Source organism: Erinaceus europaeus, chromosome 8 (genome assembly GCF_950295315.1).
Source record: "Erinaceus europaeus chromosome 8, mEriEur2.1, whole genome shotgun sequence".
In the NCBI taxonomy this organism is placed as follows: Eukaryota; Metazoa; Chordata; class Mammalia; order Eulipotyphla; family Erinaceidae; genus Erinaceus; species Erinaceus europaeus.
In genome coordinates this window covers 99,435,902-99,451,854 of record NC_080169.1, presented here as the reverse complement: position 1 = coordinate 99,451,854, position 15,953 = coordinate 99,435,902, and the positions used below count along the sequence as shown (strand labels likewise).

Sequence of the window (15,953 nt, the reverse complement as noted above, 5' to 3'; positions counted from 1 at the left end):
TGGATCAGAATTGGAGAGGTCACCTTGCATTTTGTGTTAATTATTCTAAGAGTGTGGTCATCTCTTGTGGGTGTGGCTGCTAGTTTTATTACTTTACTTTATGATGAACTGACTGGAGCGCTGCTAAGAATTGAAGCCAGAGCTTTAGACATGCAAATCCTGTGTGCTACCCACCCAGCCACAAATGTGGGGGTCTTGGCAAAATTCCTTTGTTCAGAGACTCTCCCCAAAATAGATTTTCACAGCTCACACCCCCTGCTCCTGCTATTATGAATAGTCCTGCTGCTGTGCTCCATGAAGAAAGAGTATCCTTGTGAATATCTTATCTCAGATCTTTCAAATGCAAGTGCTTGTCACTTGGTTTAGAGATGCAAGGTACTCTCCCTCCTGCACAGCTGCCACAGTGAGTCTCTCTTTTTAGATTCCTTTTGTTGGTTCTGAAGACTGCAGTTTTCAGGCTGGTTCTGCCCTCAAAATTCCTTTCAGATGGTGTAATTTTGCCACCTGAAACCAAAGGGGCGCTAAAGAGAAGTTTCCCTAATAGCGGAAGCTGTGTGCAGTGGGCCTTCTTTCTCTCTTTTTCTTTTTTCTCCCTTTATGAGAGAGAGAGAGAGAGGAGAGAGAATATTACACTTTCACTCTGGCACATAGGGATTGAACTCAGGACCTCACGCTGGACAGCCCAATGCTTTATCCATTGTGCCACCTCCTGGGCCCATGAAAGGGACTGGTGCGGGGGGGCTGCATTGTGAGACCAGCAACCAGGCCCTCCCCATGACCAGATATCATCTGATAGTTTGGAGGACAGAGATGTGTGTGTGTGTGTGTGTCCATCAAGGTTGGGAGAAAACAGGGTTGGGTGCAGCCTTGAAGTTCCAGCCCTTAGGGCACCCCCCCCCCCACCCCAGGCATCTGGGCTGCCCAGGGTTACTTGGTTTGGGTGGAACATAGGGGAACTGTATGCAAAAGACTGGCACATGTGCAGAGGGCCTCCTCCACCCCCCCCCCCCAACTGATCTTTCTCACTCAGGTTTGCAAGGATTGAGTGCCAGCAGCAGCAGCTTTCAGGAAACAGGAAGCTCCAAGTTCAAGGTAAAAGTGTCCAAGGGAAACAGAATGATGGTTCTGCATAAAGACTCATGCCTGAGAATCCAAGGCCCCAGGTTCAATTCTCAGCACCACCATCAGCCCAGAGTTCAAGGGCAAAGGACCCTCTCAGATTGGAGGAAGAGAGGAAGGGTGGGTCTACCCTGGAGGAAGCTACTGGGGTGAGAAGGGCTACCTCCTACAGCCAGAGGGAAGGAGTGACCCACCACGATTCAGCTCAGAAATCACAAAGGGGTACCATGGAGCATTCAGTAAGGTCTCCAGGCTGGGGGTGGGGGGATCTTCTCCCAAGCTCGGGACAAAGTACTCTTCCTCTCTAGCACCTCACCCAGAGGGAAGAGCCCACCACTAGGAAGGCCCAGCCTGGACCACCATGGAGGAGCTCATCAGCCCAGGGATCCCCAGAGCGCTCAGTCCAACCTGTCCTGGGCTTGCCAGAACCCCCAGATCCCCCAGCCATGCTAGGCTGGCGCCTGCTCCAGGATAGAACAGAACTTGCTAGACTGTTGAGGGTGGTAATTCATGAGCAACAGCCAGCGCCCCAGGAACAGAAAGAGGAGCCCCCCGACAGTAAGAACAAGGATGTTGCTCCAAGTCAGGCTGGAAACCGCCCAAAGTGCCAGGAGCCCCTTACACGATGCTCACCAGCCGAGCTGTTGAAGGAAAGGGATCCCAGGGACGGTCACCCTCAGAGAGCAGCAGGTGCAGCTGCCGGATGGGACGGGGAGCCCACACCCTCGGGGAGAGCCCACCCAGCTAACGCAGGACGAGATCGATGGTGACAGTCGGTCACCAGCTGACGGAGACCTGCGGGCAGCCTACACCCTTCAGCCCCAGGGGCCCCCGCCCGAACGCTGCAAAGCTCAGGAGGTCCTGCAGCCCCGTCGGGGCAGCAAAGTGACCCCGAGGCTGGAGGAAGCCCAGGGCCCACGGGACAGGAGGTAGGGGAGGCACGGGGTCTGCGGGTGGACGGTGGGGCGAGGCTTGTAGGGGCGGTCAGGGAGTGGAGGGGGCGCGCGGGCCCTGGCGCGGAGCAGCAGGAGGCGGCTCTGCTTCGGCTGCTGGAGCTTCACGGAGCGGCCCGGCGGCGCAGGCGGCAGGAGTGCGAGCAGCAGCGGCTCCGGGTACGAGCCGGGCGGGGCGGGGCGGCTGTGGGCCGAGAGGGCAAGCGAGGCACAGCTGACCGCCTCCCTCCCCGGCCCCCTAGGTCCTGGAGCGCCTGCGCATCGCCAAGAACCGCCACTGCAGGGTTCACCCCCTGGGTCCCCAGCCCAACCTGGCCCAGCTTCCGACACAGGCAAGGTCCCCCTTCTTCCCAAAGGACTGGGGGCACAAGTATACTTTTCCGAGGGGGTGGGAGCTGGGCGCAGCCTGGAGCACCTCACTCAAAGTGTGCAAATTGCAGTGACACCCCTGGTGTGTGTGTGTGGGGGGGGGCCGTCCGCCAGGTGCTGCCCCCTGCTGGCCGCTTCGCGCCCCTCGGGGATGAAAATCGGGGGAGGGGCACTCAAAAGTTCTGCACCTCCCTCCCCAGGAGGACCCCGCGGGGCAGCGGCACGCCCTGAGGGAGCAGCTGGAGCAGGTGTACCGGGAGAGGACTGAGTGGCTGCGGGCCCTGGGGGCCAGGTGAGGAAACTGGTGTAATGGCAAATGTGTATGTCTTGGGAGGGGGTGTCGGGGGAGGCCCCCTTTCCCCGGCATTCTTCTCTGTCCCCCAGGAACACCCAGGATTTCCAGCAGCTACTGTGGCCCCCTGGCACCAAGGAGCCTGCACCTGGAGACTTGCACTAACCGTCCCCACACCCCACCCCCACCCTCCAGTCACTGTGGAGTTATTATTTCAAGGGGAGTGATTCAAGAGATGAGGGTTAAGACAAGAGCAAGAACGCTGTCTTGGAGGTGGAGAGCATGCATGGGTCTACTGCTCCTGGGGGGTCGGACACACGGACACGACGGTGGCATCTCCCCGCCAGGGGGGCAGTGTGTTATTTCCTCGCCGCTCTCGGAAAGCTGTTAGAGGGCCAGGTCCCGGGAGTCCAGGAAGGCAAAGGCGCCGTTCTTGCGGAAGAATGAGTCGATGCTGCACAGCTTGCAGGTGGCGTGCTTTGGCTTCACCGGGGGGCCTGGGGACAGATGCCAGAGTCGGGAATGCGTTCCTGGGGACCTGTACAGCACGGGAGCCTGTGCCCCCCGCCCACTAATCTGCCCAGGCTGGTCATGCCACTTGAAGAAATAAGGGTAGGCGAAATAGCATAATGACTATGCAAAGAGATTCTCATGCCTGAAGCTCCAAGGCCTAAAGTTCAGTCCCCAACACAACCATAAGCCAGAGTGGAACAGTGCTGTGGAAAAAAATAAAATTAAAATAAGTGCTTCTGGTGGGGGGGGGCTCTGGGTAAAAGGAGCTTGGCAGGTGCCTGGATAGACACTGATGGCAGGTTAGTGGGGTCAGGAAGTGGCCACTGTATTCCCAGCCTTGCTTGTCACAGAGAGACAGTTTCCATCTCTTTGGGGAGATGGGGCTCCCTACTAATCCTTGCTCCCCGCTAAGACCTGCCCCTGTTCATATTGCAAAATCCCTTTTATTCGCCCCCCCAACACACATCCCATCAGAGCCCTGGGAAAACTGGGGTGCTTTCTAAGGTGAATTCTCAATTGAGTTTGTCCCCAATAATCTTTTTTGCACAGTGACTGAGTACTCACTTGAAATTTATCACAGCAACTGAAGGCAGACATCCACACACACACACACACACACACACACACACACACACACACACACACCTCTCCCTTCCCAGTCTTCTGCTCTTAGACCCTCAAACCACACCCCTGTCAGCTGAAGACCTTGACTCAGCCTTACTGAAAAAGCAGATGCAGTGGCTGGGAGGTGGTACAGAGGATAAAGCACTGGACTCTAAAGCATGAAGTTCTTAGTTTGATTCCCAGCATCTCATGTTAGATGTGCCAGAATTATGCTCTGGGTTTCCTTTCTCTCTTATAAATAAAGAAGCAGGGTGAGCAGCTGTGTCCTTGAAAATACTGTCTCCCTCCCCTCTTCTGTCAGCCTGGGTGAGCACTCCAATCCCACCTCAATTCTGATGAAATAACCCCCCCCCGCAAAAAAAAAAAAAGGCATCTTCAGCTTGGCTCACACTCCAGGCATGCACACACAACACTGACCCATGCTCATGCCCTCCAGCTCTGCCTCTCCATCCTCCCAGTCCAGGACCAGCTCCAGCCAAACCTGGGCATTGCATCTGTGATCTCTCCCTCCATTCAGCCCACCATCGGATTCTGTTCAGGCTCTGCTGCTAACCATGCCAGCACAAGCCACTGTCACTTCTTAGCATGCTGGCTTGACACAGATGCCTAACACAAAGGCCACAGCCTACTCTTGGCTTGAGAGAGTTATTACCTACAAAGTAGTGTGATTTTTCTCTTGGTTTCCTTCCAGCATCAGGGCCTCATACATGTGTGATTCTACTGCTTACAGGCACACACACACACACCCTTTTTTTTTTTTTTAGTGCTGGAGCGGGGGAGACAGCATAATGGTAAGGCAAAGACTCCATGCCTGAGGCTCTGAGGTCCCAAGTTCATCCCCAGCACCACCATAAGCCAGAGCTTAGTAGTGCTTTTAATTTTAAAATAATTTAAACAAATATAGTGTTGGGTAATGACACGACACGAGTGCATATGTGATACTGCTGAGTGGTCACCCAGCCTGATTTTCTATTCTTTTTTTTTTCTTTTTCCCCACTAGGGTTATTTCTGGGGCTTGCTGCCAGCATGTTTCTGGTGGCCATTTATCTTTCTATTTTATTTGATAGGACAGAGAAAATTGAGGGGGTGGGGGAGATAGAGAGGGAAAGAGATAGACACCTGCAGACCTGCTTCATCGCTCATGAAGTGTCCCCCACACAAATGGGGATCAGGGGCTTGCACCTGGACCCTTGTGCACAGCAATGTATGCTCAACTGGGTGCACCCAGCCCCTTCTTTTTAAAAAGAAAAAGACAACATAGCACAGGGCTAGGGAGACAGCATAATGGTTCTGCAAGACTTTCATGCCTGAGGCTCTGAGGTCCCAGGTTCAATTCTCAGCACCATCATAAGCCAAAGCTGAGCAGTGGTCTGGTTTCCCTATGTCTTTCCTTTCTTTCTGTAGCTCTCATTAAAATAAATAAATAAATAAATGAAAACATAGCACTGCCATACTATCCACAGAGATCCCCCTGGTGTTGGGGCTCTAAGCCAGGCCCTCACAATAAGACATGTTCTCTCCAGGATGGCTATCTCCTGGCCCCTAGGGCCAATCCCCCCCTTTTTAAAGATATTTATTTATTTATTCCCTCTTTTTGTTGTCACCCTTGTTTTATTGTTGTAGTTGTTGTTGATGTCGTCGTCATTGTTGGATAGGACAGAGAGAAATGGAGAGAGGAGGGAAGACAGAGAAGAAGAAAGACACCTGCAGACCTGCTTCACCACTTGTGAAGCGACTCCCCTGCAGGTGGGGAGCCGGGGGCTCGAACCGGGATCCTTATGCCGGTCCTTATGCTTTACACCACCTGCACTTAACCCGCTGAGCTACTGCCTGACTCCCAGTTTTCCCCTTTTCTTTTATTTCAGGTACAAAGAAATAAACAGAGAGAGACAGAGGGGGAGAGACACCACAGCACCGCCCCACCATCAGGGAGCTTCCTCCAATGCTGGTGTTGTGATGTTTCCATGTGGAGCCTGGCCTCAGACCTGGGCACCATGCTTGGTTAAGACACATGCCTTACCAAATGAGCTATCAACCCCCCCACAAATATTAATTAATCCTAGTATAGCAAAGTCAATCAGCATCACTCACCTGCTTAACACTCCCCGACACAAACACACTGGCTTCCCCTGCCAGACCCATTTAGCTCTCAATCCTGAGCACTACAAAGAGGCTGTCCCCAACAAGCCAGTCTAAAGCAGCAAATGCCCCTGCTCCCCTGACCCTCCACCTCTGTCTAATTTCATCATGGAAGTGGCCCCTTGCTCTCATGTTTGGGGCCCGGCACTCCAGTGGAATGAACACCCAGGAAAGCGTGCGCATGTGTGCTGGTGCCAGAAGTCAAGTGTCCCCGGGGTTTCTGGCTCACCCAGCTGCCAGCCGTATGTGAAGCTGGTGGTGATGGGGAAGAGGTAGCGCTTCTCTGGGAGGATCAGCTTGCGGGTGCTGAGGTAGAGGTGGCGCCCCTGGAAGTCGTGGGAGATGCCCTCATACAGCAGGGCCCGGGTGGCAGGGAGGACAGGGAGCATCTCCGTGTGTACCGGAACCTCGGGGGCGGGGGTAGGGGCTGGTGGTGGGGGCAGGGCGGTTTTGGGGGCTGCTGGGGGAGAGGGGGGCAACTGGGGATGCAGAGTGGGCAGCTTGAGGGGCAGGCGGGCGGCGGCTTTGGCCTTCTGCTTGGCCTTCACCGCAGCGCCGTACTTGCGGTACCACTCACAGCGGAGCGTCTTCTCCCTCAGGTAGTCTTCCTTCCAGAAGTTCTGTAGCACAGTGTCCATGTTGAGATGGCGCGCCATGATGGCCCTGGGCAGGACTGGGCCTGGGCACTGCAACTGAGGGCTGAGCACAGCCCTTCTGGCCACAGGTGGCCTTCAGGGAACAGTCACCTGGCAACCAAGCCTCACCTCACACAGGGCCAGTACACCTCACACACAGCTCAGGGCTTGGACTTCCACACCTCCCCCAACACCCCAGACCTGCTGAGCCTCACAGCTTCCAGGGCTTCCTGTATTTTGTGTCCCTCTGTCCCTTGGGGTCCAGTCCCTTCCCCAGGGGCCAGGGCCAGCACTATGCTTCTTTGATTCTGTGGGCCTGTTCTACAACTCTGGCCTCTGGCACCGCCTTCCCCATCTGACTCTGGCATGATCACTTTCCCACCTGGCCAGACTCATCCCATGGATGTCTGCCTCAGCACCAGCCCCAGCATGGAGAGAAGCAAGGACATTTATTTAATTTAACACCAGCAGTGACACTGTAACAGCACAGGAAGAAGGCAGTGGAGAGAGAGGAGACAGTCAGACTCTCTGGTCCATGACCAGCTGTGGCTTTAATGGCCGCACCCCAGGAACCATGTGGGGAGAGGCAGGGGCTTGGAGCCCAGAGGCTGAAGAAGGGCTAATGGGCTGCAGGGCCAGGGGGAGCCTGCTAGCGCAGGTCTTCAGCGGTGAACATGCCCCTGGCCCTCCGCAGGATGGAGTCCTTGGTGGCATCGTAGGGGTGCTCCTTGGACGGGATCTCCAGCACGGCTGGGATGGAGCGCTGGTGGGCGTCCAGTGCGTGCCGCACCATCTCAGCGATGTACTGGTTGATGAGGATGATGCCAATGTCGTCCCGGTTTAGAAACTGCCTGTGGGGAGAGGGAAGGAGTGTCCAGGCCAGCACACCCCCAGCTGGTGGGGTTGGGTGCCCTGCAGAGGGGTGTGGGCCTGAGCCAGAGAGCACAGAGGGCCCGGGGAGAAGCACTCTGCTTCACTGTCTCTGCTCTGTCCAGAATGAAGCTCACTCAGTTGCTAAGGGCTGAGCTGGCTGGGACAGCTCATTTAGTTCACTACTCTGTCCTATATGTGACACAGGTTCGAGCCTGGCCCCACTGTACTGAAGGAAACTTTGGTGCTGTGGTTTCTCTTGGTTTCTGTATCTTAAAATACTGGGAGGGGGAGATAACAGGGGTTCTGCAAAGAGACTTTCATGCCCAAAGTCCTAGGTTCAAACCCTAGCACCACCATAAGCAAGAGTTGAACAGTGCTCTGGCCTAAAAAAAAAAAAAAAAAAAAAATTTAAATATATAATATACACACACACATATGAGCTGGGGGCCAGGTGGTGGCAGAAAGGGGTGAGGGGAAGGCAACAAGAGTAGCCCAGGAGATGGTGCAGTAGGTGGAGCCCAGGATTTACGTGTAGGAGATCCTGAAATTATACAGACCAGAATGACTCTGGCTCTCTTTCTTTTTTCCCCCACCAGGGAAAATGAATCCACCACTGCCAATGACAATTACTCTTTTTCTCCTTTTGATAAAGACAGAGATATTGGGGATGGGGTGAGAGAGACAACTGCAGCACTGTTTCACCACCAGTAAAGTTTTCCCCCCTCCACTGGTGGGTGCCAGGGCTTGAATCCAAGTCCTCATGTATGGTAACAGTCGTGCTCTACCAGATGCAACCTCACACCATCCTCTTAAAAAAAAAAAAAAAAAGTACAGAAAGATAAAAGAAAAAAATAAAACTCACTGGTTTCCTACAAAGGTGGGAGAAGAAGGTAATGAGGCAGAAGAGGACAGGGGCAAGGGAGTGAGACTTCTGTGTTTAGACCTTTAAAATACCAATTTCAAATATGCATAAACATGTTAGCTTAAAAACTGAAATCAAATGGTACAGAAGGGCTAATGAGACTACTAAAAGACCTCAGAGTCTGTGCTGATGAGGTTGAGCCCAGGGAAGGATCAAAAGGGACATCTGGCATAGGAGGCAAACTGGAGAGAGGGAAAGCAGGCTGCCTTCACCCATCCATTCATTTCTCGCCAAGTGCCTACCCTGTGTCCAGCACCCGGACAGCTTTTTTTAGTCTTGATCTCTGAGACCTCTCTTGGGTGGGGACCTGGAAAGTCCTCCATGCAATATCTGTCCCTCTCCAGTGGCAACTTGGGTCACTGTACAGTCTCAGAGACCAGCAGTCATCCGCTTAGAGATCAGCCTCCCAGGTCGGGCTCTAACACACCCCGGGCAGTGGCAACCAGTCTGGGCCGGCAGCGCAGGGCTGGGCTGTTTTAAGGGAAAACAGGTCTGAAACGTTTGCTCCCCAATCTTGGCCGGGAAGGAGGAGGGAAAGATCAGGGCCTAGCTGCCATGCTCTGCTAGCTCAGGCCACCCGGGCACCTCCTGGATTAAGGGACCCCTCTGTGCCCGGAAGCTATCACTCAAGACACGGGGTGGAAAATGAAGGTCTTTAGGTGCAGAGTCTCAGGAAAGGATCAGACACAGTCTCCCCGCTGTCCCCAAGTCCAATGGGACAGCCTGAAGCTGGCTGACGAGAGCCGCAGGTGCAGTGCGGGCCTTGGCAGCAAGGGCTGGGGCTGGGTTCGAATCACGACTCTGCCTCTTCGGAAAGGGAGGGTGTGTGTGTGTGACTTTGCAACATGCCTTAACTTCTCTGAGCTTTACTGACACATCTGTCACGGCATTCGGAGTCCCGGCACCCCAGCGGAAAGGGTGATCGGGAGCCTCCGAGGGAGATGGGAATACAAGAATGCTCGCAAGAAGCGAGCTGCCGGCAGCGGATCTACAGGCCCGGGGGCCCCCCACGCCCCTCGCCGCCGGGCCGGTCACGAGCTCGGTTCCCCTTTCCTGACACACCGTCACGTGCGGGGCGGGGGGAGCTGGTGGACCGGACTCGGCCTCATCCCACCGGACCCGGAAAGGGAACATGGGGGCGCGCAGGCCTCCGCTCCGGACGAGGGGACACGGGCTCCCGAGAGGCGAGGCCGGGGTCAAGGAGCCCGGAGCCGGCCTAGCCCACCTGCTCCCCGGGGTCCCCGAGGACGCCAGGGGGTCCCGCTCGGGCCTCGCGGGCCACCGTACCGGAAGGTGTCTTCGATCTCATTGACGGTGGTATCCTTCTCCACCACCAGGAAATTAGGGTGGCGGTTCTTGTTCAGCTCCCCTATGCCGCCGAGCAGGAAGCCAGTCACCGTGTCCTCGTCTCCGATCACCGCAATGAGCTTTCCCCTCCCCGCCATCCTCGCAGCCGGGCAGAGAGCGGCCCGGAACGCCCCGCGTCACCGAAGCCCCGCCTGCACAGCGCTAAAGCTGTTTCGGCTCCGCCCTTCAGACATGCGCAGCTTCACCACCCCGCCTCGAGGGACATGCGCATTCTCAGCAAAACGCCACAATCGGAGTTCGCTTGAGACTACGATTCCCAGAAGTCCGCGCGGAGCTACGGGCTCGAATAGGCTCGTCCAGTCGTTCTGAGTACAGTTGGAAAGAGCAAAGACTTAGTCCCTACTCTCCACAGCAAGGTCCGAGTCTGTACCTCGTGTCTGCATATATGTAACTATGTATATCAATAAATAGATATATTTTAAATAGAGACAGAGAGCGAAAGAGACCACAGCACAAAGGCTTCCTTCAACGCCAAGCTTGAACCAGAGTCCAGCACACAACAAAGCAACGCACTACCTTAATAGAGCTATTTGGGATGCATTGGGTCGACCTTCTCGTGGTGCATCCCGTGAGTACCCATTTATTGGGGAAACTGACGATCCTTCCTAGCCGACTGAATCCACATGGATCCCAGTCACTTTCAAAGCCAGCAACAAGCAGACATCAGGCTCAACCTGACGCTGTTGACTGGCTACGGAAGAAAGGCAAACGCTAGAAGAAGAATGGAGCTATTTCTCAGGCTCTAGTTAGCACATATTGTTTAACTAATGGAAAGATGAACTAGTTAATGAAATAACAATTCCAATGAACAAGCAGTGTGGTGATGGCTAGAGTGTGAGCGCGTGGAAGCACACGGCAGGAGTGACTCACCCAGAAGGACAAGGGGCGCTCTGGGAGGCTGCCAGCAGGATGAAGGAGCTCGAGACAAGGACTAGAGGGGCTCCCAGCAAAACACGAAACCAAACCAAAAGCCAGTGTGTGCAGAGGCTAGAGAACCCACGTGCCTTCAAGGAAAAGTTAAAGAATCTGGAAGTTTTGGGGCCAGGCAGAGAACGCATGTTACAATGCACAAGGACTAGTGTTCAAGGAACTCTCACCTATAGGAGAGAAGCTTCACCAGTGGTGAAGCAGTGCTACAGGTGTTTTTCTTTCTCTATATCTCCTTGTTCCTTCTCAGTTCCTTTCTGCCTCCATCCAAAAAATGAATAAATGAAATATTTAAAAAAAAAAAAAAAAGAATCTGGCAGTCCGGGAGGTGGCATGTTGGTATGCTTCTAAAAACCCCTTCTGTTTCATTTGGTTTAAATCCCCCCTGCTTAACACTGCATTCTATTTACATAACCACTGTATTCTATTTACATAACCTCTGTTAACAAGCACCACCTTCCCTCCAGGGCATTGGTGGTTCAGTGGTAGAATTCTCACCTGCTCCGCCCCCTCTCCTTGTCATACCCTGATTTTCACCAGTCACTTTTCTCTCCACCCTCTCTGCGTCGCATCCTGTTCCCACCCTACTGGGCTAGTATATTTATAAGGACAAGATTGTTTGTAGTTTTTAGTTTTAGCTTAGCTTGGTATAGATTGCGCTGCGTCCTGCATGAATAAAGAGATACCGCCTACAGCTCAACCATGAGTCCCTGGTCGTCTGTTACCCGCCCGTGAAGCCAGCCCGTCGAAAACAACAGTGGCACAATGGATAAAGCAGTGGACTCGAAAACATGAAGTCCAGAGTTCAATGCTTGGCAGATACATGTACCAGAGTGATGTCTGGCTCTTTCACTCTCTCCTCCTATCTTTCTCATTAATAAAAATAAAGTCTTTAAGAAAAAAAAAAAAAAGAATCTGGAAGTTTTTTTTTTTTTCAAGGAAAGACTTATCCTGACACCACTGGAGGATTTTAAAGCAAGAGAGTGGCGTTGTCAGATTGATGTTTTAGAGATAGCCCCAGCACCAGCCCTGTTGTATGTGTGTGGGTAGGGGGGAGATGAAAGGAGGAGAAGCCATTGCAGTCAGCTGGTCAGAGTTGGTGGAGGCCATGACCCTGGCAGTGACAGCGGGGAATGTAGAGAAGCTGATGGGATCAAGAGATATTCAGATGCAGAATGGACAAAACCAGCTTTTGAGCTGGATATATTTGGGGGGGGGGGAGGCGGTAATGAGATGACCCAGGTGACTCAGAAGTTTCTGGAGGTTCCATTAATTGGGTAGGAGAAATACTCCTGAGTGTGCACTGTGTGAGAGGAACAGATTGAAGGGGAAAGACTCCAAACAGATCCCACTGGTGTCTATAAGTTAGAGTGCCTGGGAAAGGCAGTTGTGTTGTCTGGTCTAGTGGTCATTGTGTCTGCTAGCCTTGGGTTATGAGCGCACTTGAGTCAAACTATTGGAGATGTGCTTTTGGATTTCTCTCTGAAATTCTCAGGGTCTAGTGTCTCCAAATAATACTCCATATGCCCTCTTTGTCATGCTGTTAGGACTAAATAACCGAGAGTCACAAATGTTCGGCATGCAGGGCCCTGGAATAACGGGGAGAAGAGCTGGCTGGACAGCTGTTAATACATCCACACACAGGTAGATGGAGGGTGGCAAACTGTGAAGGAAATGCTCACATCTCGGGACGGGAAGAGTGAGAAGAGGAGTGTATAGAAGTCCCTGGATCAGTGGTTACCTTAGCACTAACTGGCTGTCAGCGGGCATTGATGACTGGGTATTTAGGGGGTTCACCTTCGTGGGGGGTGTCAGGTAAAGTAAGGAGCTGGGACAGTAGTACATATGGCCAAAGGGGGTTCTGGATGGAGAAATCTTGATGGGCAGGGTTCAGAGCAAAGAGGAGGAAAGGAATGGGGTTGGGGAGACAGCATAATGGTTATACAAAAAGACTCATGCCTCAGGCTCTGACGTCCAATCCCCCACACCAACATAAACCAAAACTGAGCAGCGCTCTCGTCTCTATCTCCCCTTATTTTTTCCCTCAGTATCTTTCATTAAAAGAAATGAAATATATATATAAAGCACGGTGATGAGGAAGTATATAGAAGAGAAGAGAGGAGCCTGATAGCCCCTGAGTGAGGTGGCAGAGAGGAGAGGGATTCAAAGTCAAGGCTTATGTCCTTCCTGGCTAGTCCACCCACAAAGGTTGAACTGTCTAAGGATGACACTAGAATGTTGAGTGGAACACCTCTTGGCCTTGCTCTCATTACTCAGTTGCTCTTTTATTTATTTTCTTTTCTTTCCTTTTCTTCTTGTTTCTCTTTCTTTATTTTTGCCTCTAGGGTTATCGATGGGGCTCCTGCTCCTAGTGGCCATTCCCACCATTTTATTGGATAGGACAGAGAGACATTGAGAAAGAGAGAGAGAGAGAGAGATGCAGACCTGTTTCACTGCTTGTGAAGCATACCCCCTGTAGATGAGAAGCCAGGGGCTTGAACCTGGGTCCTTGCACTTAGTACTATGCCCACTTGACCAGGTGCACCACCACCCTGCCACCCTCTTTTTTAAATATTTTTATTTATTAGATAAAGACATAGATAAACTGAAAGGGAATATGGGAGATAGACACCTACAACCCTGCTTCACCACTCGTGAAGCTTTCCCCCTGCAGGTGGGGTCCAGGGGCTTGAACCTGGACCCTTGTGCACTATAATGTGTGCACTGAACCAAATGCACCACCACTTCTTTATTTATTTATTCACTCATCAACCAGAGTCATAATTGACTTCCCAGGGCTAGGAAGCTCAGCCTGGTAGAGAAGACAGACTGTTGTGTGTTTGGCCACAGATCTGGTTGGTAAATGTAACCAGAGGTATTGTGTCTGGGGTAGTATGAGAGCTCAGATGGATGTGTGTTTCTGAAAGCTTCCGGTTGACTAGAGAGATGAGGACTGTGGAGGTGTGTGCGTGTGTGGGGAAGGGAGGGTGGCTGGAAGTAAAAGGAGGTGATAGGAATGGTGCATACATGGGGACTCTTGATGACTGGTGGGGAGGCTAAGTCTAACTATAGAGACTGTTCCAAAGAGTAGATTTACTGACTAATTGATTTTGTTGCCACTAGGGTTATCACTGGGGGTTGGTGCCCACATAACAAATCCATTACTCCTAGTGGTAATATTTCCTCTCTTTTTTTTTTTCTTTTATTTAATAAGATAGAGAGAAATTCAGAGAGGAGGGGGTTGGAGAGAGGGAGCTGGAGAGGCATGGATAGCATTATTGCTTCACTACTCATGAAGCTTCCCTCCTGCAGGTGGGGATCAGGTGTTTGAACCTGGGTCCATGTCCACGCTAACGTGCGTGTTCCACTGTGTGCTACCACCCAGCCCCAAGTAGACAAATTTTTCATTATTTGTTTATTTCATATCTGATAGTTTCATTAGAGAGAGAATGAGGGAGGGGGAACTGTCAGAGTACCAGGGATTAAACTGGGAGTCTCGGCATGCAAATCCTGTACTCTACCAGCTGGCCTGAACCTGGAGGGAGCCACAACACTGACACTATCACCTCTTCAGGCTGCAGTGTGTTTGAGGGAGATGGCCAACCTAACCCTAGCTAAGAAGGGAGACTAGGAGATGGCAGGTAGCTCCCGCAGATACGCACCTGACCCACATTGAAACCGGCCCCCACTGCTTTGGTACTTCGAGGAAGCTTTGGTGCTGTGATGTTCTTCCTTGTTTCCCTCTATTTCTTTGAAAATGAATTTATTTACTTGTTTATACCAGAGCACTACTCAGCTCTGGCTTATGGTGATGCCAGGGACTGACACTGAGACCTGAGAAGCTAAGGCATTAAAGTATTTGCACAGCCATTATGCTGTCTCGCTGACCCTTGTCTCTCTTGAAAAAAATTGAAGCAGTGAAACCCTGGTGATGACATTTAAAAAGGGGGGGGGTATGAGGGAGCCAAGGGAGACTGGTTAAGGATCTTGCAAGCCAGGGAGAACAGTTAAGAAGATGGTAGAAGGGGACTGGGAGGTTGCATACCCAGTTGAGCGTACATGTTACAAAGCACAAAGACTATAATGTGTATGCTTCTGCTCCCAACCTGCAAAGGGGATGCGTCACCAGCAGTGCTGCAGTGTCTCTCTTTTCCTTTCCCTCTCTATCCCCACCTTCCCTCTCAATTTCTATCCATCCTACCAAAGAAAAGAGGGGAAAAAAGAAGGCGGGGTGGGGGGCATGGGATGGTAGCCAGGAGCGGTGGATTCATAGTGTCTGCACCGAGCCTGAGATAACCATGATGGAGAAAAAGGTATAGAAGTTCAGGAAAGCAGCTCTGAGCAGTACCAGTACTTCAGCCCGGGCTGCAAGGGAACCAGCCTCCCTGTCATCTTAAGAGCAAACTTCTGGAACATGCTGTCTACTGTGGCATAAAATTATAAAAAGGCCTCTACTAGAATGATGGAATCGCAACAGTTCAGAGCCAGGCAAGTAAAAACCTCCAGGCTTAGGACATTTACAAGTGCAAAAACTAGCAGTAAGCTTCTAGTCATTCTGAGTAGCAAAAGAAAAGGCTTCCATACCTGGCAATTGAATAGGAGGCAATTGAATAGGACAGAAGTCTTTCCCTAATGTCAGGGGTGGCTAGAGGCACAACCCTTCCCCCCTGGTTTCCCACAGAACCCAATTTTCACTGAAACATATAACCAGCTCACTCCTGCCCAGCAGCAAGCAATTGACTCTCTCTTTGCTGGCATGCCTGCCTCTGTCTCACCTGTGAAGCAGATAGCTCCTTTTTACTGTCTACTCTTCCCTTCTCTTGGTGACTATTAAAAAGAAAAAACTTACTCCAATAAACATTCTATAACTTTTACATGTTGCATTGCTACATGTTGCTTTGCTCTTTTCCAGTCCCCTGTGCATCGCTGGACAGAAGGCCAAATATATCTTCACTGTCCCCCTTCCTCCCTTGCTCACCAGCTCTCTGAGAACCTGAGGCCTGATTTCACTCACAGTATTGAGCCCACTTGTCTGCATTTCCTTCAAGTGTCCTGCCAGCAACCTTGACTCTGCTTAACGGATGGTCCAGGGGCCTGGCCTCCTGTAGGACCTGACCCTCCACCAAGGTCAGTCTTCCCAGATCCAGCTGGCCTCCCTCTGCCTCCCCAAGGCCTGAGTTAATGTCCACAGGCCCTTGAAAGCACACACATGGGAACAG

General features: G+C 52.1%; 2 protein-coding genes and 1 long non-coding RNA gene across 4 annotated transcripts; 1 reads left to right on the top strand and 2 right to left on the bottom strand.

Moving 5' to 3' along the window:
• The first annotated feature begins 1,027 nt into the window (after positions 1–1,027).
• LOC132539927 (uncharacterized) lies at positions 1,028–2,465 on the top strand. The gene is made up of 3 exons (XR_009551218.1): positions 1,028–1,092; positions 1,428–2,231; positions 2,315–2,465. It is a non-coding gene; the product is annotated as an uncharacterized LOC132539927 (long non-coding RNA).
• A 510-nt stretch (positions 2,466–2,975) lies between these two features.
• SPMIP1 (sperm microtubule inner protein 1) lies at positions 2,976–6,871 on the bottom strand. Of its 2 annotated transcripts, none has more exons than XM_007526313.2 (2): positions 6,239–6,871; positions 2,976–3,230 (listed from the first exon to the last, which is right to left on the bottom strand). In XM_007526313.2, exons 1-2 carry the CDS (start codon positions 6,663–6,665, stop codon positions 3,121–3,123), a joined length of 537 nt encoding a protein of 178 aa, XP_007526375.1. In that variant the 5' UTR covers positions 6,666–6,871; the 3' UTR covers positions 2,976–3,120. The 2 variants fall into 2 exon arrangements, 1 of the variants encoding a protein (XP_007526375.1); XR_009551217.1 differs by having other exon boundaries at positions 3,142–3,230; positions 6,587–6,674.
• A 203-nt stretch (positions 6,872–7,074) lies between these two features.
• On the bottom strand, positions 7,075–9,945 carry ATP6V1F (ATPase H+ transporting V1 subunit F). The gene is made up of 2 exons (XM_007526312.3): positions 9,727–9,945; positions 7,075–7,495 (listed from the first exon to the last, which is right to left on the bottom strand). The coding sequence occupies exons 1-2, from the start codon at positions 9,882–9,884 to the stop codon at positions 7,294–7,296; spliced, it is 360 nt and encodes a 119-aa protein (XP_007526374.1). The 5' UTR covers positions 9,885–9,945; the 3' UTR covers positions 7,075–7,293.
• Between the last annotated feature and the right edge of the window lie 6,008 nt (positions 9,946–15,953).

What these genes read in the sequence shown, in the direction of transcription:
- SPMIP1 (XM_007526313.2), bottom strand. Translation starts at nt 6,665, where the DNA reads ATGGCGCGCCATCTCAACATGGACACTGTGCTACAGAACTTCTGGAAG. An exon ending in CACATACGGCTGGCAGCTGG is followed by an intron (nt 3,231 to 6,238) that starts GTGAGCCAGAAA and finishes ATCTGTCCCCAG; the next exon opens with GCCCCCCGGTGAAGCCAAAG.
- ATP6V1F (XM_007526312.3), bottom strand. Translation starts at nt 9,884, where the DNA reads ATGGCGGGGAGGGGAAAGCTCATTGCGGTGATCGGAGACGAGGACACG. An exon ending in GAGATCGAAGACACCTTCCG is followed by an intron (nt 7,496 to 9,726) that starts GTACGGTGGCCC and finishes CTCTCCCCACAG; the next exon opens with GCAGTTTCTAAACCGGGACG.